The sequence below is a fragment of the Salmo trutta genome, chromosome 33, assembly GCF_901001165.1.
Source record: "Salmo trutta chromosome 33, fSalTru1.1, whole genome shotgun sequence".
Lineage (NCBI taxonomy): Eukaryota > Metazoa > Chordata > Actinopteri > Salmoniformes > Salmonidae > Salmo > Salmo trutta.
Window position 1 is genome coordinate 10,191,278 of NC_042989.1, and position 27,356 is coordinate 10,218,633.

The window sequence follows — 27,356 nt, forward strand, 5'->3', positions numbered from 1 at the left end:
GTATTCCATAGTAACATCTGACAAAAATATCTAGACACTGAAGCAGCAAACTTTGTGGAAATGAATATTTGTGTCATTCTCAAAACTTTTGGCCATGACTGTACAGTTTACCTCTGATTATTTTGTCTAATTATTTCTTCCCAGGAACATCAACCCTGTTTTTCACAGTATGGTACAACCTGTGGCACAATATGTTGAAGGAAATGGGTTGAAGGTGTCTGTATCGATTTATTCTCCTGAAATGTCAACTTTGGCACTACGATCGATGTTTCTGCGCTCGATTATTCCTAGTTGAAAAGCGGCAGATGTGTTCACTTCGCCTGTTTAGCTACAAAATAACTATTATCTTGGACCGAAACATCAACATCTCAAGTTGCATCAAATACTTAGTTACGTTTTCGCCACAGGTACAACTTTTACGTTTATCTTTATTTAGGATGGATTTACTGATAGATACGTTTGCGTGCCAACATTAACGTTAGCTAGCTAACGTCACTATGTTTTGCTAGCTCTGGTAAAGTTAACGTTAGCTTGCAGTGCTAGCTAACCTGTCTTTCTTTACAAACTAGCAAAGACTGCTCTGCCTGTAACTGGCAGTTAACTAGCGTTAGCCAGCTAACTTCGTTGGGAAAAGCTGAAGAATATGGCTTGCTAGTAACGTAAGTTATCTAGCTGGCTGGCTTGAAAGTTACACAATTCGGCCGGATCTTGGCTAACATTATTGCTGTATGTCCTGCTCTCTATTTGATATTGTGCTCACGATTTGACATCTGTCATCAAAGCTAGTGCTAGCTAACTGAGTCATCAGGTCATAAGAAACGAGAAGTTGGAGTGAGGGGTATTAGCTAGATTAGTAACTAGTCAGCACAGGTGTAATAGACGTGATTCCCCTCCCTGAATAAGCCCTCTCAAGAGAATAATCTATGATGATCTAGCTAACAGCACACTCTGCACTGATCCTGTGGGATGACTGTCTGAATAATTCATTGCCTGTGCTGTTCCAGATAGACTTACACTTTTTGCACTCCTAGAAAAAAACAAGGAAGAACCATGCCCTCCACTTTACAGCCCTACTTTGCAGGAGATCAAGATTTGGCTATTTGTCAACGTCAATATAATTGTTCTGTTTGAGTGACCTGGTTGCTGTGTATTTTATCATGAGTGTCCCCTTTCACATACATTGGAGTATGAACTCTGAGTCTCTTTATTGATGTCTTGCAGGTTTTCCAGGTCATGATGGAACAGAGCAGTTTTTTCCCGCAGTGAGAGGGAAGAAGCCGTCCTTTTCTGTTTGTGGCTGAAGTTTGGAATTTGTCCGGCTCAGAGGGAGGCAGAGACTGTGGCCTAGAGCGGCTGCAAGAGGAGGGGAAGGAGGGAGGAGAATGGAACGAGCCCACAGTTTGCTCTTGAACGAGGAGGCATGCAGCCAGTTGGGAGAACACCAGAGGGCTGAATTTGTCTTTGAGTGGCTGCGCTTCCTGAAGAAGCTGCTCCCTGCTGCAGACAGGGTGAGAGGAGAGGAATAAGGAAAGGAGGAGACGAGGGGAGAGCCCAGTGGGCGCTTGCAGACAATGGGCCTCCCCTGTGACAGACAGAGCTTGGTGCATTCCTAAGCAGAGTCAGATCAGAAGAGAGCCATTTGAGCAGGCTGAGATTAGCTCAGTGCTTTTTCTGGGGCCGTCTCTTTTAGCAGGATGCCAGTCAGTATGTCTTTCTAGGATTGGTTAAAGCAGTGAGTGATGTACAGGCTAAATCATGGTCTGCTCTGCTGGTTCCGTGTCATGAAGAAAAAAATGAACTACAGATGAAATGTTGATGTGATTTGTCTTGCCAGTAGCCACTATCATTTAGCAAATGGTATCCACGAGTTCAGCTGATTCTGGGGAAGTAGATATAGGGTCTCATTGCTAATATCCCAAGTATCCCTTTAATAAACATCAGTTGCTCATCATGCAAAAATAGGGCTGCCTGACAGTGAGATCTGTTTTATGTTGTTACTGTCATCTATGTCATGTTGTCAATAAATGTTGATGGGTTCATGTTGACTTTAACTCGGTGCTCTTGAATGCAAGACAAATTCCTGTGAAAGGCCAAATAAATGAACTGAACTGAGTGTATTTTCTCCCAGGCGGATGTGAAGAAGAACCAGAAGTGTCTGGTCGAACAGTTGACTGTGATTCTGATTGGTTCTCCGGGCCCCCCAACCCGATGGCTCCTAGCCCACTGCCTGGCCCTGCTCTACAGGTTGGGAGACTCACTCACCTCCAGCCTCACGGTGGACAGGTGCAATGACATCATCCGCAGCAAGGACGACTCGCCCAGCTACCTGCCAACCCGACTGTAAGTACAGTAGCCTACGGCAGCTGAAATCCCAATCAGTTATAGAGGGGTGATGGTGCATATCAATTATCAGACTGATTACTCATGAATGATTATAATGTTTGTTACTCATGAGGATACCTTAAAGCTTCTATTACATTCCATGTATACATGGCTGTTGAAATCAGTCTTATTATGATTAACTACTGTTCACCGAAATGGCAAAATTCATACAGTAGCATTACACTAGTATTAAAACCCCCATAAGACTTTGGATTACACAGTGTGTGCACTGTGCAGACAAGAGGAATGGTATTTTCAACATCTGAAAGAACTTTGTAACTGATTTCCTTTTTTTCGTCTATAGGGCAGCCATTGCCTGTCTGGGTGCCCTTTATGAACAGCTTGGCCGTTTGCTTGTCAACACATTTAAAGAGACTTTGGCAAATTTGTTGAAGGCCATGAAGTCTGCAGAGGTGAGTGTAAAATTTAAAGGATCTGTAATGGTAATGCAAAAAATGTATTGATATACCACTGTGCTAGCCAGTGGCAATATGAAGGCCAGTGTTTTACGTCTGAATAGCTGATATACACTGAGTATAGGAAAACATTAAGAACACCTTCCTTTTTGCCCTCAGAATAGCCTCAATTTGTCGGGGAATGGACTCTACAAGGTGTCAAGCATTCCACAGGGATGCTGGCCCATGTTGATTCCAATGCTTCCCACAGTTGTGTCAAGTTGGCTGGATGTCCTTTGGGTGGGGGACCATTCTTGATACACACGGGAAACGTTTGTGTGAAAAACCCAGCAGCGTTGCACTTCTTGACACAAACCGGTGTGCCTGGAACCTACTACCATACCCCGTTCAAAAGCACTTAAATCTTTTGCCTTGCCCATTCACCCTCTGAATGGAACACATACACAATCCATGTCTCAATTATCTCAAGGCCTTCTTTAACCTGTCTCCTCCCCTTCATCTCCACTGATTTGAAGTGGATTTAACAAGTGACATCAACAAGAGATCATGGCTTTCACCTGGATTCACCTGGTCAGTCTATGTCATGGAAAGAGCAAGTGTTCTTAATGTTCAAATTGTATTGGTCACAAAGACATATTTAGCAGATGTTATTGCGGGTGTAGTGAAATGCTTGTGTTCCTAGCTCCAACAGTGCAGTAATATCTAACAGTTCACAACAATGCGCACTAATATAGAAGTAAAATAATGGAATTAAGAAATATATAAATATTAGATTGAGCAATGTCTGAGTGGTATTGACTAAAATACAGTAGAATAGAATACAGTATATACATATGAGATGAGTAAAGCCGTGTGTAAACATTATTAAAGTGACTATGTTCCATTATTAAAGTGGCCAGGGATTCCAAGTATATGTATATAGTACAGCAGCCTCTAAGGTGCAGGGTTGAGTAACCGGGTGGTAGCCGGCTAGTGATGGCTATTTAGTAGTCTGATGGCCTTGAGATAGAAGCTGTTTTTCTGTCTCGGTACCAGCTTTGATGCACCTGCACTGACTTCGCCTTCTGGATGATAGCGTAGTGAACCGGCCATGTCTCGGGTGGTTGATGTCCTTAATGATCTTTTTGGCCTTCCTGTGACATCAGGTGCTGTAGGTGTCCTGGAGGGCAGGTAATTTGCCCCCGGTGATGCTTTGGGCAGACTGCACTACCCTCTGGAGAGCTCTGCGGTTGCGGGCGGTGCAGTTGCCGTACCAGGTGGTGATGTAGCCCAACAGGATGCTCTCAATTGGGCATTTGTAAAAGTTTGAGGGTTTTAGGTGCCAAGGCAAATTTCTTCAGCCTCCTGAGGTTGAAGAGGCGCTGTTGTGACTTCTTCACCACACTGTGTGGGTGGACCATTTCAGATTGTCAGTGATGTGTACGCCGTGGAACTTGAAGCTTTCCACCTTCTCCACTACGGCCCCGTCTATGTGGATAGGGGCTACCTCTGCTGTTTCCTGAAGTCCACGATCAGCTCCTTTGTTTTGTTGACGTTGAGTGAGAGGTTATTATCCTGGAACCACTCTCCCAGGGCCCTCACCTCCTCCCTGTAGGCTGTCTTGTCATTGTTGGTAATCAGGCCTACTAATGTTGTGTTGTCTGCAAACTTGATGATTGAGTTGGAGGCGTGCATGTCCACGCAGTCATGGGTGAACAGGGAGTACAGGAGGGGGTTGAGCACGCTACCCTTGTGGTGCCCCTGTGTTGAGGTTTATGCCACTGAGCAGACACTTTTATTCAAAGCGACTTAAAGTACAGTGAGTGCCTATATTTTCAGTATGTGTAGCCTATGTAATCCCTGCGGAGATTGAACCCAAAACCTTGGCATGGCTGTTGCCAAGCTCTTACCAATTGAGCCACACGGGACCACTGATGAATTGTGTTGTCTGTCCGTGCTCCAGTCCCAGGGCCGCTATGAGATCATGCTGAGCGTGGAGAAGATCCTGAGGGGCCTGGGGGTCAGCGCCGTGCCCTGTCACAGAGACATCTACAAGGCTACACGCGCCTGTCTCACCGACCGCTCTATGGCAGTGCGCTGTGCTGCCGCCAAGGTAGCTATTGCCTACCGCTTTCCTCCCTCCAACTAAACTGCTGCTGCTCCAAACTCATGGGGCATACATACACTGTATAGCCTAGCTGTTGGTACTACCACGTTAAGCACATTACAACACATTGTTCTCATTCTACATAGTGTTAGGCCATATGTCATTCAAACATGCATTCCTCCCTCCAACCATGGGGCATGCACTGTATGGCTGGTGGCGATATCAAGTCAGGCAATACATTACTGTCATTTTATGTTATTTTGGTCTCACTGAATCAACAAAGTATTGTTAAGACCATGGTTAGTCAATTGAGCTTCATTTCACACTGATGCGTGTCTTTTTGTTGTTGTTGATTTTTCATATACATTTGAAGTCGGACGTTTACATACACCTTAGCCAAATACATTTAAACTCAGTTTTTCACAATTCCTGACATTTAATCCTAGTAAAAATTCTCTGTCTTATGTCAGTTAGGATCACCACTTTATTTTAAGAATGTGAAATGTCAGAATAATAGTAGAGAGAATTATTTATTTCAGCTTTTATTTCTTTCATCACATTCCCAGTGGTTCAGAAGTTTACATACACTCAATTAGTATTTGGTAGCATTGCCTATAAATTGTTTAACTTGGGTCAAACGTTTCGGATAGCCTTCCACAAGCTTCCCACAATAAGTTGGGTGAATTTTGGCCCATTCCTCCTGACAGAGCTGGTGTAACTGAGTCAGGTTTGTAGGCCTCCTTGCTAGCACACGCTTTTTCAGTTCTGCCCACACATTTTCTATAGGATTGAGGTCAGGGCTTTGTGATGGCCACTCCAATACCTTGACTTTGTTGTCCTTAAGCCATTTTGCCACAACTTTGGAATTATGCTTGGGGTCACTGTCCATTTGGAAAACCCATTTGTGACCAAGCTTTAACTTCCTGACTGATGTCTTGAGATGTTGCTCCAATATATCCACATAATTTTCCTCCCTCATGATGCCATCTATTTTGGGAAGTGCACCAGTCCCTCCTGCAGCAAAGCAACCCCAGAACATGATGCTGCCACCCCTGTGCTTCACGGTTGGGATGGTGTTCTTTGGCTTGCAAGCGTCCCCCTTTTTCCTCCAAACATAACGATGGTCATTATGGCCAAACAGTTCTATTTTTGTTTCATCAGACCGGAGGACATTTCTTCAAAAAGTACGATCTTTGTTCCCATGTGCAGTTGCAAACCATAGTCTGTTTTTTTTATGGCAGTTTTGGAGCAGTGGCTTCTTCCTTGCTGAGTGGCCTTTCAGGTTATGTCGATATCGGACTCATTTTACTGTGGATACAGATACTTTTGTACCTGTTTCCTCCAGCATCTTCACAAGGTCATTTGCTGCTGTTCTGGGATTGATTTGCACTTTTTGCACCAAGGTACGTTCCTCTCGTAAGAGACAGAACGCGTCTCCTTCCTGAGCGGTATGACCGCTGCGTGGTCCCATGGTGTTTATACTTGCGTACTATTGTTTGTACAGATCAATGTGGTACCTTCAGGCGTTTGGAAATTGCTCCCAAGGATGAACCAGACTTGTGGAGGTCTACAATTGTTTTTCTGAGGTCTTGGCTGATTTCTTTTGATTTTCCCATGATGTCAAGCAAAGAGGCACTGAGATTGAAGGTAGGCCTTGAAATACATCCACAGGTACACCTCCGATTGACTCAAATGATGTCAATTTGCCTATCAAAATCTTCTAAAGCCATGACATAATTTTCTGGAATTTTCCTAGCTGTTTAAAGGCACAGTCAACTTAGGGTATGTAAACTTCTGACCCACTGGAATTGTGATACAGTGAACTATAAGTGAAATAATCTGCCTGTAAACAATTGTTGGAAAAATTACTTGCGTCATGCACAAAGTAGATGTCCTAATCGATTTGCCAAAACTATAGTTTGTTAACAAGAAATTTGTGGAGTGGTTGAAAAACGAGTTTTAAAGACTCCAACCTAATTGTGTGTAGACTTCCGACTTCAACTGTAGGTAAGACGGTGCATGTAACATATTTGCTATCCGTGTATGTTTCTAAATGTCTGTGTGATGTCTGGCAGTGTCTTCTGGAGCTGCAGAGGGAGGCTGTGTTTCTGTGGACCTCAGAGTTGGAGAACGTAGCCACGCTCTGCTTCAGGGCGTTTGAGGGCTCCAACTACGATGTGCGTGTGGCCATCTCCAAACTGCTGGGTACCCTGCTGGCCACAGCCGTAGAGCCCAAACAACCCACTGGTACAGTAGGCTACAATGGATGACAAGAATTGGTAGAATCGTGATTGTTGAGGTTTTGGGATAAAATTGTCTGCTTTTAACTGTGTTTCTCACTTATGTGGGATTGTAGTGTGGGATTTAGAAGAACCTATATTAAAGAACATAGAATATAATTGAAAATCAAACAATATTGTCCCTTCTCTTCCTCTGCGTGGCCTCCTCCCAGCTCACAGACAGGGCTCCAGACGCAGCTCCTTGGAGGAGGTGATGGATCTGATGACTGGGGGGTTCCTGCGTGGTGGGGCTGGCTTCCTCAGGGCCAGTGGAGACAAGCTCAAAGGGACCAGCTCTGTTAGCAAAGACATCCGCATCGGCATCACTCAGGTCAGCTCTCTCTGTCTCCATCCTACATGTTAGGCTACGACTGTTTTTCTGACCACGTGGCCTGACTAGGAAACACTTGGCCCAGTAGATTTTCCTGGTCCGGACACATGGGTCAGGAAATGTCTTGGCTCTATACATGTGCTCATATGTATTGGGCGCAACTTACTGTTTTCTCTCTTGATTTTGAGTTTGTTCTTGTTCTGTTTAGTCGTGTGTGGTGTTTGTGTCGTGTCTGGGCGGCGTGTGGCTGGAGGCCAACTTCTCCGCCCTACTGGTCCTGCTCATGGAGCTGGTGTCCCACACACGGGCCACCCAGACTCCTGCAGACGCCGTGTGCTGCAGACGCTGCATCTCCTTCATCCTCAGGGCCACACTGGGCTCTCTGCTGGGGGAGAAGGCCCAGATCGCTGCTGCCAAGGAGATCTGCCTGGCCATAGGCAAACAGAAGAGGGCTGTGGGTGAGGGGAAGCTTTAATACACCATTACCCATTGATTGACAAGGATTGATTGCTGAAAGATGTTCTCAGAAATGTCACTTCTTGAATGGTACATAGGCTTTTCCCCAATTCATCTTTCCTTGATTTTGTCACGTCCTCTCCTTCCCTGTTTCTCAAACGCATTGGACGAGAAGGCCAGAGTGGCGGGACCTCGGATCTTCTCCTCCAATGTGACGGGAGAAATAAGGGGAGGGTGCAAGGAATCTAGGAAAGGCGAATTGATGAAGTGCCAATTGTGTTTGAGCGTTTAGAAGAATGATCTCATACAGGCCCGACGATGTCATTATGTGCACGTCAGCCTTTCAGATTGACAGTGGGGACTCCTGAAGTGCTTTTCCTCAGTGGTCATGGTCATCTTTTCCCTCCTCCAGATGCGGCCATGTGCGACGGGAACGTGGAGACGCGGGTCACCACCACAGACGTAGCTGCCAGTCAGCATGTGTTGGTGTGTGCTCTGCTGGAGCTGGGTAGCCTGGTACAGGGCCTGGCCTCTACTGCTGCATCGCTACTCACTGACACCAGCACAGGTGGGGCCTGAACACACACACACACACACACACACTTGTTCCCAGTCTCTAGTCTCTTCAGCTCTGTCCCCTGAGGAATCTGCGTTAAATGATCGTATTATGGAAAAGCTGTGTGTGGTTTTTATGCCGTGTGGGCAGTCTCTGTAATGCATGGGAGTGTTCAGTGGTCTATGAAGAGGAGTTGGTGACAGAGATAGTAGAGGGAGAGAGAGTGATAAGAGATGGGGGAGAGAGAGAGAGTTGGTGACAGTGAGGGGGGGAGGGAGCGTGACAGAGAGGGAGGGCAGGGACACTGTGGAGGTGAGTAGGTCACAGCGCCTGGACTGCTGTGCTGACTCAGGGCTCTGTGCTAAACAACATTAGTCTACATCTTTAACAAACAAAAAAGTATTTAACCTTTCTTTAACTTGGCAAGTCAGTTAAGAACAAATTCTTATTTACAATGACGGCCTACCCCGGCCAAACCTGGACCACGCTGGGCCAATTGTGCGCCACTCTGTGTGACTCCCATGTGATACAGCCTGGATTCAAACCAGACCGCTGCACCACTTGGGAGCCTTAATGCAGGTTCTATGACAGGATAAAAATAGACTAGTGGAATAGAGCCAGACATTTTATTATTCTATTACCTACCAAGTCTCACATAGACAAATGCTCAAGGCGCAATATACTGTGTGTGCCTGTCTGAGAGTATAGTTTTGACACATTTTAACTTCTCTTCTTCTGTGGTATTCCTCCCTCTCAGCCCTGCTGGACACGGTGGTCTCAGTTCTGCTCCACCCCAGTGTGTCAGCACGGTTAGCGGCTGCCTGGTGTCTACGCTGTGTGGCCGTGGCCCTGCCTTCCCAGGGGGCCGTGTTGCTGGACCGCTGTGCAGAGAGACTCAACGCCCTCAAGTCCTGCCCCGAGGCCGTGGCCGGGTACAGTTCCGCCATCGCCGCCCTGCTGGGGGCCGTGCAGCACTGCCCCCTGGGCATCCCTCACACTAAAGGCAATGTAAGGACTAGGACTGGGACTGGGCTTCATCTGGGTAACCTTGACCTAGCAACGAATACACATAGGCCTGTTTATAGTCGAGGCCTTGTACACTATTTGTGATTTATGTCTGTTTAAAGGCTCTTCCATAGTTCAGTCAGATGCTCCACTAAATCAGTGGGAGCTGATGTATTGGTACAGGTATCTAAAGGATAAGTGACCCTCTGTTCCCAGGTGGTGATGGGTCTGGCTGAGGACCTGCTCCGTTCAGCCACTCAGAACAGCCGCATCTCCATGCAACGCACACAGGCAGGCTGGCTGCTGCTCTCCTCCCTCAATACCCTAGGTATGTCCATCCACCCTCTGCTGATGTGTTTGCTGGACCAATGGAAATAAATGGCCTCATTAAAAAAAAAATGGTGTTTTTATTCAGCAATTAGTCATCTTCAGATCTGGGACATTCTCACACCTTGCCAACTACTGCTGTCTTTGTGTGCAATAGGGATCTTATCTCAGTGAAATTAGCCTGTGTGAATGAAGGTTGATTAACGTCTGTAGGTCCAGCGGTGGTTGAGCACCACCTCCCCAGGATGCTGGTGCTGTGGAGGTGTGCCTTCCCTCCCTCCATCAGAGACCTGGACATGGAGCTCCGCCGTGGGGACCACTTCACCTGGCAGGTCACCCTGGAGGGCCGCGCCGGGGCGCTGTGTGGTGAGATGCGCACTCTTTTATACTCACCGTTCATTGAACACAAGCCGGGTTGTGCCAGTTGAATGCTTATGTAAGTTAGTTTAAGTTTGAACTTTCACCTCTAGGTCGATCTGATGTCTCCTAATGTTATGTTGTTGTTTTGTCCCAGCCATGAAGAGCCTGGTGATTCACTGCAGAGATCTCCTGACTGATGATGTCATAGGTCGTCTCCTGACCCCCCTGGCCTGTGCTGTGGCTCTGCTCACCAAGTGAGTCACACCAAGTTCTCACACCAGGCCTCTGTCATAGGCCATGTTCCAATCCGTATTAGTACACCTAAATACACTAAAAGGAATATGTGCATAATACTTGTTTCCATATGAGGTGGTATGCTAATGTGGATGGATATTTGACCAGAGCCTGTACAGAGAGACTTTAAACATCATCACTGATGAAGACGGCCGCTTAGTTCTGGCCCGAAGGATACCACTAGCGCTAAAAGTACCTCCGTGTTAGGTGATCAATATCCAGGAATATTTCTGGTGCGTTGCCAAGTCCCCACTTAATAACAGTCAGCCAAACTGCTTCTCTCATTCCTTCTGAGTGCGGATTGTGTACCGTGTTATTTCTGACCAAACTGAAACAACAAGAGTATGCTTGACTTGAGTGTTTAATAAGCTTGATTTTTTGGGGGGAAGGGCTGAAACCTATGTGTTTTGTGTGTTGCAGGGTGCCTACTCTGATCAAATCCTATGGCAACCTGATTAAAAACACCTCCGTAGTCTTCAGACTGAGGGTCTATGAGATCCTGGCTCTGTTGCCCTCAAAGACATACGAAGGTGAGAGCTCTTTTCAATGCTACTATCTGTGACTGCTAGTCATAGAAGCTTATACATTGGAAGACTAGCCCTTTGGTGGTTTAAAGGAGATCCTAATAAACATAATGGCCTTTATTTGAACCCCCTTTGTTTTGTACACTGCTCCTACTCGCTATTTATTATCTATACATAGTCACTTCACCCCTACCTACATGTACAAATGACCTCAACTAACCTGTACCCCCACACATTGACTCGGTGCTGGTACTCCCTGTATATAGCCTTGTTATTGTTGTTTTATTGTGTTACTTTTTATTTTTTACTTTAGTTTATTTAGTAAATATTTTTTTAAAGTCTTTCTTGAACTGCATTGTTGGTTAAGGGCTTGTAAGCATTTCACAGTAAGGTCTTAACCTGTTTGAGGTTAATTGATTTGATATAAAATCCCTTATCTTAACCCCAGACTGGCTCTTCTGTGCCCCCTTCCACACACAGTTTGACAACATTCTTGTCTATGTAAATTGGCATTGTGCTCTTGATGTTGACATTAAGGCTGTGGTATTGATGGCTAACCCCAGATATGTTACCCTGATGTCTCCCATCCATCCACACAGAGAGTTTTGGCATCGTGCTGAAGCAGCTGGTGACAGACCTGACTGGGCCGGAGAACGTGGTGTGTTCAGAGCTGACGTTACTACCACCCCTCTGTCACAGTGATGACCTGGCACTCCTGGGCCCCGCACTGCAGGACATGGACCAGCACTACATAGAAGAACAGGTCTGTCAGAGGCCAAAGGGAGTTGTCACCATATCATTACAAATAGAACGAATCTATTGGCTCTCTGTCACACTCAATCACTTGGTGCTGTGAAGCCGTAGAGATTGTATGCATCTGTGAAGGAGGCAAACAAACCTTTAGGATTGAGATGCAGCCGTTCAAACGTAGTGCTCTCTGTGTGCGCAGAGAGCGAAGTGTGTGTGTGTGTGTGTGGAGACCCAGGTGTGTGACCTTGTTGTGTCTGTTGCAGTTACAGGGGAGCAGTGTTGGAGGAGGGACCCTGGAGTACGACCCCTTCACCATCTGTGTGAAATGCCAGGATGTTCCCGCCCCCCTGCCCCCTCCTGCTGCCCTCACCACCGCTGCCATACAGCTCTTTGGAGTCATCTTTCCCCACATCATCGTCCCACTGAGGTACACACTTACACACACTCACTCACTATGTCTTTCTCTACTTGTGAGGACTTTTAACGGACCAACAATTGATTCCCATTCAAAATCCTATTTTCCCTAATCCTAACCTTAACTCCTAATTCTAACCCTAAACCTAACAAGTGAGGACTGGCAAAATGTCCTCACTTCTCAATTTTAGTTGGTTTACTATTCTTGTGAGGACTTCTGGTACTCACAAGTACAGTATAGTAAAAGTTGTACACCCACTCTACTTTGACACAGACATGCCAACCGCCTAAGGTTCTCACTATGTGTCTGTATGTGCTTCATCGCCTGTCTCCCCTTGTTGCAGGACCCAGATTCTGGAACAGTTCACAGAGTCTCTGAAGCAGTTGAAGGGTGTTCGTCAGCAGACTGCCCAGACTCATGTGACTGCCGCCCTTTGCAGTGTCCTAAAGGTATACACTCAGATCCTGAACTCTGACATATTGGTAACCCCGGTAGCCTTGCCTTTGGATTACCAGCATATATGATAGAATGTTTTTTTTTTTTGTCTACAAACGTTGTCTAAAGGTGAATGATAATGCCATTTGTTTTTCCCACAATTTCATCAGTGATGCAACAATTGCAATGTCAATGTGCAATTTCCTTTTTAATGATAAACTACGCGATTACAATTTGTGGATGTCCCTACAGTAGTTAACCCCTCCCTCCTTTCTCTGTGTTCAGCGCCTAGGCTCCAGTCGGGTAGGTTTGGGTCCAGAAGAGGTTCGGAAGCCAGCCCTGGGTCTGTTGGTGGGGGCTCTGGAGAGCTCTAACCCCCTGCTGCGCTGCATGGCTGCTGAGGGCCTGTCTCGCCTGGTACAGGTGGTCAACGACCCTGCATTCACCGTCTCCATGACCCTGGTCAGCTTCGACAAGTGAGTGGTCAACCCCCAATCCCATACCGCACTGTAGGCTACATACCTCTTGGCATGGGGGGGTCACCTCCCGCTCAGCCCAGTCAAAGCTCTTCTCTGTCCTGGCACCCCAATGGTGGAAGCAGTTTGCCCCCTCAAGGTAGGACCACAAAGTCCCTGCCCATTTTCCTGAAAATATCTGAAACCCTACCTCTTCAAGGAGTATCTTAAATAAATCTCATGATGCTGTGATGTGGTTGTTTAAGAGTATAGTTTTGACACATTTTAACTTCTCATCTTCTGTGGTATTCCTCCCTCTCAGCCATGCTGGACACGGTGGTCTCAGTTCTGCTCCACCCCAGTGAATCATAATAGGAATGCGCTAATTGTCAGATCTCTGGATAAGAGCTTCTGCTAAATTACTCAAGTGTAAAATATAAATGTACTAGCACACTGACACCAGTCTGAAAAGATCAACCAGGATCGGTGATATTGCACAATGTCTTGCATGGTCTTCATTTAGGAGTCCATTTTAGGGTGCGTTCTAAGCTAATGTTGTGACGTTAGATCCCATCTCACCCCCACCAGGTTGAAGACAGCCCGGGATGCTGTGACTCGTACGGGTCATGCCCTGGCGCTGGGTTCCCTGTACCGCTATGTAGGGGGCATCAGCTCTCCCCAGCACTTGTCTGCCTGTGTGGGCATCCTCTTCACCCTGTCCCAGGACAGCACCTCCCCCGAAGTCCAGGTACAGTAATGATTACTTCAGAGTTTGTTTCTACCGCCACACACAAAACAGCTGTTTACAAACGTTCCAGAAGTACGAACGGACCCTTTGCGTCACTTCCACAGCTTAAAAAGCCATTGAAAAGGTCTATAAGGAAACAGGAAACGGTCTCTGTTGTCAACATGTAGAGTTGTCTCAACCAATGACTCTTGTTTCCTCTTTGTCTGTACCAGAGGTGGGCGCTGCACTCTCTGTCCATGGTGATGGACCTGGCTGGTCCTTTGTACCATGGCCATGTGGAGGCTAGCTTCACCCTGGTGCTGAGGCTGCTGCTGTCTATCCCCCCTACCCACGTAGAGGTCCACCAGAGCCTGGGCCGCTGCCTCAACGCCCTCCTCACCACCCTGGGACCTGACCTACAAGGTGACTCTACTCACCTCATAGTCACACACTGAGTCACTGTAAAGTAGATATCTGATATCAGAGGAAATACATTTGATTTCTTGGATTGTTTTGCAAAATGTAATATTAATAATATTGCTGCACGTAATTCATAATTTCACTCAATATCCAGCTTTCACCTTTTCAATTCTTTCTTTTTTTTAAGACTAGAAGTGGCACTACACACTAGGTGTGTCCTAATCCTGGTATGTGTATGAGTGTCTGACCCATTTTGTGCCCCAGGCGAGGGCCAGTCTGTGTCGGCCCTGCGGACGTCGTGCCTGGTGGGCTGTGCGGTGATGCAGGACAGTCCAGACTGTCTAGTCGAGGCCCAGGCCATCTCCTGTCTGCAGCAGCTGCACATGTTCGCCCCGCGCCACGTCAACCTGGCGAGCCTGGTGCCCAGCCTCTGTGTGAGTAGTGGCCCACGCTAATCCTGAACTGTGCCAAGGTTCTAGGTAGCTAATGCTAATGAGAAGCTGGTTCATACCTAGGTCGGTAATTAGCTAATGTCATTCCTGGCTAATGCTAAGCTATTGAGCTAAGGATTCTATTAGTCTCAGGCAGCAATCAGTCATGCACACACTCACTCCAACACGGCTCTCTGTCTGTCGGGCAAATGACGTGATCAATTTAGTTTTAAAAGTTGTTAAGCCGTATAGTTCCAGTGAGTGTTTCTCTAGTGGCTTCCTCTGTAGTGACCGTGTTTATTTTCTCTCATACAGGGGATCTTGTTGGATTATTCTATGTTGGTAGGTCCTCTCCCCTGCCTGCAGGAGTTGCGGTGTCAAGTTGTATTTGCTATTGGCACTGCTTCTACTTTCTTAGCAGTGTTTTTCTTTGTCACCCTGTTGATTTTCACTTTGGTTGTCTTTTTCTTTTCATTTTTTTGTTCTCTTCTGTGAGTTTGAACTAACCCCATCAGGCATCCACAGCGAGCATGAGCCGATTCCCTCCCTCACAGCCCTCTACTCCAGGGGTAGTGCCAAGGATTTGTTTTGCGTCAGTGGCTCTTTTCTCAAAATCCTCCTTTCTTCACACTGGATGGCTATTCAGATCACTAGTGTAGGTCAAGGGGTAAAAACAGTCGTCCACGAGCCTCTGCCAACTGCTTGTTGCTCTATTCATCGGAGTAGTGAGTTCTGCTATTAGTTCTGAGGAATGATGACCTTTGACCAAATGACACTGATGACACACGTCTAAATAGCATCAGTAAAATATAAAGTAGTCACTGGCACAAGTAAAACTATCCTTTACGGTTCCTCTGATTTCCCACACTCCTCTAGCCTGGTCCCAGATCGGTTTGTGCTGTCTTGCCAACTCAGGCGTGACCGTGACCATAGGAGTTGGCAAGACGGAACAGATAGATCTGGGACCAGGCGAATCCTCTGAAAAGGCTTCTGTTTGTTTGATATGACAGGGTGATTAACAGCATCATGGTACCAGGGAGGACTGGTCAATAGTCTCCTCTCCCAGAGAGCTCATAACACTTCTATTGCTCGTTGTTTGTCGTCTGTCGTCTGTGTTGGAACTCACACTCTGTTCTATTTTCTGTTCCCCCCTGGTTTGATATGATTTTCCAGTTAGCAGGCCAAATGATTTTGGATTCAGTTGTTGACACACAAACTGTGAAAATAATTGCTTTTAGCTGAAATATTTTTTTGCTGCTCACAGCAATTATTTGTATCCGTTCCAGCATGATGTTTAGCTGAAAATGAATTGGGCCACCACTTATCTATGGTAGTGTTTCTACTGTGGTTTTGAACAGAGTAGTCACACTGTTAACATGGATCGACTGGGCCCCGTAATGATCTTACTCTCAGTTCACTTCTGTCCTGTTTATTAATTCAGTTATATTTCAACCAAAGTGCTAATCACTGCTTGATTATGGGATGTACTACTTTGACTTTAAAACAGACAGAATGGACACCCTCTCTACCTGTGTTTAGTACCTCTATGTAGTCCTCATATGCTGAGTTGCTTAAGTGTGTGTGTGTCTCTGCGTGTGCGTATGTGCTTGGTGTGTGTGTGTGTAGGTGAACCTGTGCAGCTCGTACCTGTCTCTGCGTCGTGCTGTGGTGGCCTGTCTCAGACAGCTGGCCCAGAAGGAAGCCCTGGAGGTGTCTGAGCATGCTGTGGCCCTCGTCAAGGAGCTGCCGCGCAGGGACAACACACATCTCGGCGAGACAAAAACACACACACTTTGAGACACAAACACACACACACTGAGATACAAGCCGAGATGTGTCTGGTCACTTACCTTCACCAGCAAATCTGTAATTTTCTTGTAATGCTCAGCGGGTGCAAATGGGCTTTGAATAATGAACATACATTAAGTAGCTTAATAATACGCTGTAGAGAAGCCCCATTGTGACCAGTGTCTCCTCTCCTCCACAGATGTGACCATTAAGGAGGTGGGCCTGGAGGGGGCTCTGTTCAGCCTGCTGGACCGGGAGTCAGACCCCCGTCTCTGTCAGGACATCCAGGAGACCCTGGTCCATATGATGAGTTCCATCGCCACGGGGAAACTGGCCCACTGGCTCAAACTCTGCAAAGACGTCCTGTCTGCCTCTGCAGGTGGGTGTGATGTCAAATGGAAGAGACGTTTTTCCTTTTTAACTTCAATTTCAAGAGTGCGATCCTTCTCTTTCTGTTACTGGGTGTCGTGTTCTACCCAACAAGGCCGATGTCAAAAGGACTTTATTTGACACCAAATATTCTCCTTACTGATGCAATCTATCGCATGGATGTAGTTTAAGTTGATGGTTATACTACTTCACACCAGCTGTCTCTGTGGTTTGTTGTGTCAGAATCCACAGCCCCGGTAGAGACCAACCAGGAGGAGGATGGAGAGAGGGACGACGACGCGTCAGTCTTCCACGCCAAGTCAGAGTCCAGCGGGCCCTTCACCAACCTGCGCTGGTCCACGCGAGTCTTCGCTGTGGAGTGCGTGTGTCGCATCATCTCCCAGTGTGAGAGCCACGGACACCCTGCCCACTTCGACATGGCCCTGGCCCAGGAGCACCGCCTGCATGAGTCCACCGGTGAGGGAAGCCATTTTGTGGGAACTTCACTTCTACTGTATGAGCTGTTTTCAATAGTGTCCCTGCTCCGACAAAGGTCATTATAGACTGAAAGCTTAGCAAATTAAAACTCTGCTTAGACTTATGTCAGATGGAATTTCAGTCCTTTTCCACCTGCTACTTTTCCTAACAAAAACAATGCATTGTTTAATCATACGTTTTATTCGAATGGCATCTTGTGGAGCATCTAGATGCCATTTCCATGTGTTATTGAACGTCTGTTCACACGTCATATATCCTACCCTCTCTTCCCTGCCAGACTTCCTGGTCCTTCACCTGGCTGACCTGATCCGCATGGCCTTCATGGCCGCCACTGACCACAGTGACAAGCTGAGGCTCTCTGGCCTACAAACTCTACTGGTCATCATCCGCAAGTTCGCTGCCATCCCAGAGCCGGAGTTCCCTGGCCACGTCATCCTGGAGCAGTATCAGGCTAACGTGAGTCTCTGTCATGTCTTCTACTACCATGGAGGGGGGAATGAGCGTTCTAGGCTTATTCAGACTCCTCTCTCTTTTTAATGCGTAGGTTGGAGCTGCTCTGAGACCAGCCTTTACTGCAGACGCACCTCCTGATGTGACAGCCAAAGCCTGCCAGGTGTGGCCATCTAGTGCTCTGTACTTTATTTTGTACTTTTAACAAATAATGATTGAATATGGTCCTCTGATTTGAGCGATCACTGAATACATAGTCTTTCCACTGTGCTGCCTGACAGGTGTGCAGTGCGTGGATCGCCAGTGGGGTGGTCAGTGATCTGAGGGATCTGAGGAGGGTGCATCAGCTCCTGGCCTCTTCGCTGGTCAAGGTCCAGGCAGGGAAGGAGGTGCCCAGTCAGCTCTACAACGAGGGAACATCCACCATGGAGACACTGGCTGTGCTCAAGGCCTGGGCTGAGGTAAGTCATTGCTGGCTGATCCCAGTCCCAGCCCGTCATTCATCAACACTTGCATTACAAGCCACATCCTCTACTAGTTAAACTCCTGGTTGATGTCACTGTCATTGCAGTACAGGTTTATTCCCGTGCTGTTTCTTTGGCACTTTCTATATCCTCCACTGTGTCTATGTGCAACAGAGTTGAAAATTCATCCCAGACACATGACACATACAGACACTTTACTACAGACAGTTTGTTAATCCTGACTTTTTTAAATATATTTATTTATTTATTTCACCTTTATTTAACCGGGTAGGTTAGTTGAGAACAAGTTCTCATTTGCAGCTGCGACCTGGCCAAGATAAAGCAAAGCAATTCGACACATACAACAACACAGAGTTACACATGGAATAAACAAAACATACAGTCAATAATACAGTGGGAAAAAAAGAAAAAAGTCTATATACAGTGAGTGCAAATGAGGTAAGATAAGGGAGTTAAGGCAATAAATAGACCATGGTGGCGAAGTAATTTAAATATAGCAATTAAACACTGGAATGGTAGATGTGCAGAAGATGAATGTGCAAGTAGAGATACTGGGGTGCAAAGGAGCAAAATAAATAAATAAATACAGTATGGGGATGAGGTATATAGATGGGCTGTTTACAGATGGGCTATGTACAGGTGCAGTGATCTGTGAGCTGCTCTGACAGCTGGTGCTTAAAGCTAGTGAGGGAGATATGAGTCTCCAGCTTCAGAGATTTTTGCAGTTCGTTCCAGTCATTGGCAGCAGAGAACTAGAAGGAAAGGCGGCCAAAGGAAGAATTTGCTTTGGGGGTGACCAGTGAGATATACCTGCTGGAGCGTGTGCTACGAGTGGGTGCTGCTATGGTGACCAGTGAGCTGAGATAAGGCGGGACTTTACCTAGCAGAGACTTGTAGATAATCTGTTGCCAGGGTGTTTGGCGACGAGTAGGAAGCGAGGGCCAACCAACGAGAGCGTACAGGTCGCAGTGGTGGGTAGTGTATGGGGCTTTGGTGACAAAACGGATGGCACTGTGATAGACTGCATCCAATTTGTTGAATAGAGTGTTGGAGGCTATTTTATAGATGACATCGCCGAAGTCGAGGATCGGTAGGATGGTCAGTTTTACGAGGGTATTTTTGGCAGCATGAGTGAAGGATGGTTTTTTGCGATATAGGAAGCCGATTCTAGATTTAATTTTGGATTGGAGATGCTTAATGTGAGTCTGGAAGGAGAGTTTACAGTCTAACAAGACACCTAGGTATTTGTAGTTGTCCACGAATTGTGACGTCAGAGCCGTCCAGAGTGGTGATGCTGGGCATGTGCGGGCAGTGATCGATTGAATAGCATGCATTTCGTTTTACTTGCAATTAAGAGCAGTTGGAGGCCACGGAAGAAGAGTTGTATGGCATTGAAGCTCGTCTGGAGGTTAGTTAACACAGTGTCCAAAGAAGGGCCAAAAGTATACAGAATGGTCTCGTCTGCGTAGAGGTGGATCAGAGAATCACCAGCAGCAAGAGTGACATCATTGATGTATACAGAGAAGAGAGTCGGCCAGAGAATTGAACCCTGTGGCACCCCCATAGAGACTGCCAGAGGTCCGGACAACAGGCCCTCCGATTTGACACACTGAACTCTATCAGAGAAGTAGTTGGTGAACCAGGCGAGGCAATCATTTGAGAAACCAAGGCTGTCGAGTCTGCCAATAAGAATGTGGTGATTGACAGAGTCGAAAGCCTTGGCCAGGTCGATGAAGATGGCGGTTATAATGTCGTTTAGGACCTTGAGCGTGGCTGAGGTGCACCCATGACCAGCTCTGAAACCAGATTGCATAGTGGAGAAGGTACGGTGGGATTCGAAATGGTCGGTAATCTGTTTGTTAACTTGGCTTTCAAAGACCTTAGAAAGACAGGGTAGGATAGATATAGGTCTGTAGCAGTTTAGTTCTAGAGTGTCACCCCCTTTGAAGAGGGGGATGACCGCGGCAGCTTTCCAATCTTTGGGAATCTCAGACGATACGAAAGAGAGGTTGATCAGGCTAGTAATAGGGGTTGCAACAATTTCGGCAGATAATTTTAGAAAGAGAGGGTCCAGATTGTCTAGCCCAGTTGATTTGTAGGGGTCCAGATGTTGCAGCTCTTTCAGAACATCAGCTATCTGGATTTGGGTGAAGGAGAAATGGTGGGGGCTTTTGCGGGTTGCTGTGGAGGGTGCCGGGCAGTTGACCGGGGTAGGGGTAGCCAGGTGGAAAGCATGGCCAGCCGTAGAGAAATGCTTATTGAAATGTTCAATTATAGTGGACTGTGCTGATTGGACTGTGCTGTTTGGTTGTCTGGCTATATCTATACTGCACATCTAATAATATTAACACTGTGTTTGTCTTCTCTCCCAGGTGTACATTGTGGCGGTGCAGAGCAGCAGTAGACCGAGGGAGAGCCCCATCTCAGGGCCAGGCCCAGGGAGGCAGGGTGAGCAGGCTGGTTCTCCCTTGCTAGAGGAGGACTGTGGGGGGGTTGGAGGGCCAGGGCTGCTGACGCTGGTCCAGACTGACCTGGCTACGCTGAGCCGCCTGTGGCTGGCTGCCCTACAGGACTACGTTCTCCTCACCCTCCCCCAGGACTACTCAGCACAGCTACCCGCTACAGGTGAGGACACCATAAGGACTGCAGGCTACAGGTGGTGTTCTAGATCTGGTGGGGTTGTATGTGTTACACACTGGAAAGAGGGTAGATCCTGTAGGCAGATGCTCTGTAGTGATGGGAAGTTTGGCTCTTTTTACTGATTCGGATCTTTTCTACTCGTTCAGTCAAAAGAACGACTCTTTTTCGACTCATTTCGTTCATTTGATTCAGTCATGCTCAGAGCACGCAGGACCCCCTACCGGTGAACGATGAACTGAAAACTCGAGTCATGATTCTACAAAGCCTCTCGTTCACATGTCGTTCACAATAAAGGGGCTTATTGGAGCTGTCATTTGTGACTGAGACTTGTAAAAGCATGCTTTAAACAATGTACATTTGTTGATTGCTAGGCATACAAATAAGATTGTCTTGGCATTTGAAACTAGGTCTAGTTGTGGCCGCAACCAGGCTAGATTGTGTGCGACTCTTGGTGGAATAAATTACTTGAATGCAGTGAGGGTGATAAGCATAATAATGTTTGCATATTGCAGCCCCCCAAACGATTCGTGTTGGAGTTTGTTGAGCAGAGGCTGTGTCTGTTTTGGTTCTACAAAGCTGTGTCCATAACATTCAATAATCAAATGCATTCATTCTTGCGCCACGCAATCTATTATCCGTTCTACACACTTTTTATTCTCTATGCCGCCTGCGGCTGGATCTATTTTGCCTGCGGGCCTTCGGACCTGTTCTGAAATGGACCTGGGGCTTTCCCATCCGGACCCAATATGTATTCATTTTTTTTTATATATGTTAGACCCGTTCTGTATAGACCTGGTTGGATCCAGGGAAGCAGCAGAAAAGTCCATTTTTAAGAAACTTTATTAACCGGAGCTGATAAAGCGTGAGGGAGAGGAGGGAAAGAGAGAGGCTACTGTCACACACAGCGGCACATTACCACTTTGATGACTTATGATTGGCCAACATCAACAACAAGCTACACGCGCCGCTCTCGTGAAAAGCAAAAGCATAAATTATACAATTTCTCTCTACTGCAGCAGTCGCGTTCGGATCTATATGGATCCTTCCGGACAAGTCAGTTAAAATTACACATACCCGTGACAATCATATCAGATCCAACCCAGACCCGTGGACATTTTTATTTTGAATTCTGGATCCGGACCCTCTCGGGTATTCGGGTCCAGGTGGATCCGTGAAGACCTCGAGCGCATATATGACCGATACAGACAGTTGATCGGAGCACGTCACCGGAAGAGCGCGTATTAATCCTGCTGTAGAATGCATTGCGGCCAACAGGTCAAACGAATGACTAAAATGAACGAGTCACTCGGAAAAATTAGTCGTGACACTCGAGTCAGTATAAAGAGTAATTCAAAAATAATGAATAATTCGCGAACGGCACATCACTAATGCTGTGGTTTATTAATTTATGTGTGCACTGTAGTTAACATATGTATCGTTGATGGGAAATTGCATTCATCTAACGTGTGTGTGTGTGTGTGTGTGTGTGTGTGTGTGTGTGTGTGTGTGTGTGTGTGTGTGTGTGTGTGTGTGTGTACGCGAGCATCAGGAGGGACGTTCTACACAGCAGAGACAGCGGAGCAGGCCAGACCCCACTACTGCAGCTCCTGGGCTCCCATCCTCCATGCCACGGCCCTGTGGCTAAACAGCACTGGTTTCATCATGGTGGACGATGGCCCTGCCAACCTGTCCCGACCCGTCACCCCCACCTCCATGGGCCAGTCCACCTCCCTGGCCTCCGTCAAGTCCCCTGAGGACATCAGCTCTGACCGACTCCACCTCATCCTGGGTGAGAAGTGATGGACCTGACACAAGGGCACTTTTCTATCAATTTGAGCTTTTGAAGCAGATAGTCTTTGTAGTTGGAGATATTGGCGATCGGCTATGTTTTTGATGCGTCGTGTTATCCCTGTCTGTAGGCATCAGTGTGGAGTTCCTGTGCTCTCCTCACTCCCATGACCAGATGGAGAACATCTCCTCCTGCCTCCAGGCCCTGCAGGCCCTGCTAGAGGTCTCCTGGCCCCGGTCAAAAGTCGGCAATGACCAGGTGTTGAGTGTGGAACTGCTGAGCGTGCTTCACAGGCTGATAGTGACGCGGGAGGCCCCAGGGGTGCAGCTGGCCGTGCTGGAGCTGGTTAGACAGGTGGTGTGTGCTGCCCAGGAGCACGTCAAGGAGAGACGCCACAGTGCTGAGGGTGAGTGTGGAGCAGGAACACTTGCCTTGTATGTGTGATCGATCAAGGAAGTAACCGCAATTTCTAAAAGTTATGTCTCTGCCTGTGGCCCTTCTCAGTTGTTGATGGGGGTGTTACCAACTTTAGCACTGCAAGGTAGGACATTGTATTTTTTTGAAACGTGTGTGTCTCACACTCTCTCTCTCTCTCTCTCTCTCTCTCTCTCTCTCTCAGTGGATGACGGGGCAGCAGAGAAGGAGACGGTTCCTGAGTTTGGGGAGGGCCGGGACACTGGTGGCCTGGTTCCAGGCAGGTCTCTAGTGTTCGGGGCCCTGCAGCTGTGCCTGTGTGTGCTGGTGCGTAAACTGCCCCAGCTCAGCCCCAAGCTGGCCGGCAGCCCCCGCGGGGGCCAGGGAGGTTCGGCCTGGAGTCTGAGTGACAGTGACTGCAGACAAGTGGCGGCTGCTCTGGCCATCCTGTCTGACCTGCCAGCCATCTGCTCTCCTGACGGTAAGCCAAACTGGGCCTGATAATCAGGACTTGGCTCAATTCAACCAAGCCAGAAGTAAACAGACATTCCAATTTCAATCCCAATGAAGGGAATTGGAATTTCAGTTAACGTCCTAAATGAAAATAGAATTTACCCCAGCACTGCTGCTAACTGCCAACAGCACAGAGTAGGTCAATATCATGATTAATCGTTAATTGAGTCATTGAGAGTGATTGATTGATTGTTATTTGATCAGTTGATCACAAATGGAAGAATACTCATTTGCAAATGAATGCGTTAAAGCCCTTTTTAAAAACAACTTGATCTTGTTTAAAGGATGATCACTCAGGCTGATTAAACATTCTCGTCACTTCTCGTCTTTTCAATGACGCTGTGGTTAATGGTTACCCCCTCTCTTCTCCCCCCCACAGGTAGTGTCTCCATTCTGCCTACAGTAATGTACCTGTTGATGGGGGTGTTGAGGGAGTTGGTCCAGCAGCCTTGTGGTGGTGGAGCTGGGGGTAGCAGTGGGGGTGGTGAGGCTCTGGACCTGGTGGTGCCTGCAGCCCTGCAGGCCCTGAGATCTGTGCTCTCCTCCCCTATGAGTCGCTCAGAGAAGTGCCGCGGGGCCTGGGCCCACCTGCTGCGCTGTGCTCTCAACACCCTGCTGGACTTCTGGGATTCCGGTACGGCGTCAGGGACACTTCACATAGAAAACATAATCACACACACGCACACAGTCAGTTAAGACACGGGAGGCCACTTCATTCAGAAACCAGCCTACAGCAAATGTCATGGCCTTTTGTTTGAAAGTCTACACATACGCAATCAGATTTTAAGTTCTTCAATTGCTTTCCAAGTTTAGCCTTGGGTTTAGAAATCAAAATGTGGTTTAGAATGCATAATTCAATTAGAAGTTAAATAAGATTCCAGCTGGATGTATGATTCGCTTTGTGTTCTGGTCTCTGTTGACAGATAAGCCCAACCCTGCGGTGGATGAGGTCAGTTTGTTGACAGCTCTCACCATCTTCCTGCTGACTGCCAGTCCTGAGGTCACCACAGCCCAGCCATTGCAGACACGCTGCATAGACAAGTTTAAAGCCAGCCTGGAGTCTAAGGACCCTGTGGTAAGTCAGCACTAAGTATTTCCAACAAAATACAAAACTGAGGAAAATAACACCTTTTTAGGACTCCTTGGTGACGCACTGTCTTTATGATGATTAAAAGTATTTTAAATATTCAACTTTTCAAGTTACTGTTCAAAGTTCCTCAGTATTACATTCTCTTCAAGCATTCAATGCAAAGAGGTTCTTCCCAATAATTAGCATATTTAAAGTGTGTATCCACAGCTGATTCTACACCTTCTTTACGCTTCCTCAGGTGCTCAGCAGGAGTTACCAGTTGCTGATGTCAGTGTTCCAGAGCAAGACAGGGGTGGCGGTGCCCTTCATCCAGGGCCTGGGGAGCTGTGTGGTGGGACACCTGCAGGGGGTGGAGAGGAGGAGGCCCCAGAGCTCCAAAGAGCTCCAGGCCATCCAAGATGGAGTCAGGGCCCTAGAGGCTCTGGTGTTCGCTGCCGACGAGACGCACCGTGAGTAGGCTAGGTTACCTCAGACTTTTGACTGCTGTGGTCATTCGAGTGGTAAAGATTATTCGTCTTTTTCTAGATAGATCATGAGTATAAAATCTGGATTGGGTTATTTTCCTTTCCAATTTTTCTGTCTCTGTCCCATGATGAGGTCTTATTCGGGTTGTGTTTTGACCTTTTTGACCTCCAGGTCCCCAGCTGGTGGCCATTCTCCTTCCCATCCTCATCTCCTTTCTACTGGATGAGAATGCCCTGTCCTCTGCCCCCGCGCCCGCCCGCACCCTGCATGAGTCAGCCCTGCAGGACCTGATGCGCATAGGCCCCCAGCACTCGTCCGTCTTCAAGGCCCTCATGGCCTCTTCGCCCCACATGAAAGCCAGGGTGGAGGCTGCTGTAAAGGGCAACCAGGAGAGTGTCAACGCCAAGACCACACAACTTCAAGTACCCAGCAAGACCTCGCCCAGCATTCAACTCAAGACCAATTTTCTGTGAGCCTTTATATACTGAAATGAATGCTTAGTTATCGTGAGCGGACAAGAAACAGCCACACGTTATATTATAGTGTCGTTATCATAGTAGCATACTTACCGCATTAGGATTGTAATAATCACTCAAGCCAGGCACAGATCAAGGACAGGACAGTGCAGTATTTCATCATTTTAGTTTGGCAGGCAGTCAAAATTAAGTTTTGGACTTTAAGTTTAATTTCATGGTACAATAGGTGTTCATTTTAACTGTTTAACCTCTATGAGGGAATGACAACAGAGTAAAGACAATGTTATCATTGGATGCAGATTCCTAACCAGGGAGCTCAAATGCTGCTGGTAGGTCTACAGACAGCAAAGGTCTGGGGTTGGAGTCGTAGCCCATCTGGGGTGTATTCATTAGTGCAAAGTGTAGCAAAACATTTTGCAACAGAAAACAAAAACAAGTGTTTCTTAAGGACAAATTCAGGTATGTCCCTCCACATTTCGGCCCATTTTCTTCTGTGTGAATACACCCCTGTTCAATCAGTGAGGGAAACATTAGTTCACTTCTAACCATAAAATTTGTATTCACATCTAAACGTTGCGTGGCATCCACATGCTTGGATGTCTACATTATTAGTTTTGTGTTAGATTACATATCATTTGAATGGCTGTCATCATACTAAGTAGAGAGGCAGTATGTATGTATACACACACACACACACACACACACACACGGACACATACACACTACCGGTCAAAAGTTTAAGGAACACCTACTCATTCAAGGGTTTTTCTTTATTTTTACTATTTTCTACATTGTAGAATAATAGTGAAGACATCAAAACTATGAATTAACACATATGGAATCGGGTAGTAACCAAAAAAGTGTTAAACAAATCAAAATATATTTTATATTATCTTCAAAATAGCCACCATTTGACTTGATGATAGCTTTGCACACTCTTGGCATTCTCTCAATCAGCTTCACCTGGAATGCTTTTCCAACAGTATTGAAGTTCCGACATATGCTGAGCACTGTTTGTCTGCTTTTCCTTCACTCTGCGGTCGAACACATCCCAAACCATCTCAATTGAATTGAGGTCGGGTGATTGTGGAGGCCAGGTTATCTGATGCAGCACCATCACTCTCCTTCTTGGTCAAATAGCCCTTACACAGCCTGGAGGGGTGTTGGGTTATTGTCCTGTTGAAAAACAAATGATAGTCCCACTAAACCCAAACCAGATGGAATGGCGTATCGCTGCAGAATGTTGTGGTTGCCATGCTGGTTAAGTGTGCCTTGAATTCTAAACAAATCACTGACAGTGTCACCAGCAAGCACCGTCACACCTCCACCTCCATGCTTTACGGTGGGAAATACACATGCTGAGATCATCCGTTCACCCACACCGTTTCTCACAAAGACACGGCAGTTGTAACCAAATATCTCCAATTTGGACTCCAGACCAAAGGACAAATTTCCACCGGTCTAATCTCCATTGCTCTTGTTTCTTGGCCCAAGCAAGTCTCTTCTTCTTATTGGTGTCCTTTTAGTAGTGGTTTCTTTGCAGCGATTAGACCATGAAGGCCTGATTCACGCAGTCTCTGAACAGTTGATGTTGAGATATGTATGTTACTTGAACTCTGTGAAGCATCTATTTGGGCTGCCATTTCTGATGCTGGTAACTCTAATGAACGTATCCTCCTCAGCAGAGGTAACTCTGTGTCTTCCTTTCCTGTTGTGGTCCTCACGAGAGC

The 27,356-nt window shown here is 46.9% G+C and overlaps 1 protein-coding gene across 4 annotated transcripts; it reads left to right on the forward strand.

Annotated features, from left to right (window-relative positions):
• Window positions 1–277: 277 nt before the first annotated feature.
• On the forward strand, window positions 278–26,062 carry heatr5a (HEAT repeat containing 5a). 4 transcript variants are annotated; one of them, XM_029729744.1, is made up of 36 exons: window positions 278–407; window positions 1,222–1,508; window positions 2,129–2,340; window positions 2,687–2,795; window positions 4,741–4,890; window positions 6,960–7,131; window positions 7,337–7,494; window positions 7,703–7,952; window positions 8,363–8,518; window positions 9,264–9,514; window positions 9,728–9,839; window positions 10,052–10,204; window positions 10,353–10,452; window positions 10,913–11,022; window positions 11,616–11,779; window positions 12,030–12,193; window positions 12,525–12,630; window positions 12,902–13,092; window positions 13,660–13,819; window positions 14,032–14,221; window positions 14,483–14,652; window positions 14,965–14,991; window positions 16,276–16,420; window positions 16,637–16,816; window positions 17,050–17,283; window positions 17,582–17,760; window positions 17,849–17,917; window positions 18,036–18,215; window positions 20,612–20,864; window positions 22,423–22,668; window positions 22,799–23,074; window positions 23,288–23,563; window positions 23,975–24,229; window positions 24,519–24,670; window positions 24,924–25,134; window positions 25,322–26,062. In XM_029729744.1, the coding sequence occupies exons 2-36, from the start codon at window positions 1,383–1,385 to the stop codon at window positions 25,621–25,623; spliced, it is 6,189 nt and encodes a 2,062-aa protein (XP_029585604.1). In that variant the 5' UTR covers window positions 278–407; window positions 1,222–1,382; the 3' UTR covers window positions 25,624–26,062. The 4 variants fall into 4 exon arrangements, with proteins under 4 accessions (XP_029585604.1, XP_029585605.1, XP_029585606.1 ...); XM_029729745.1 differs by having other exon boundaries at window positions 22,429–22,668; XM_029729746.1 differs by lacking the exon at window positions 14,965–14,991.
• Window positions 26,063–27,356: the final 1,294 nt, after the last annotated feature.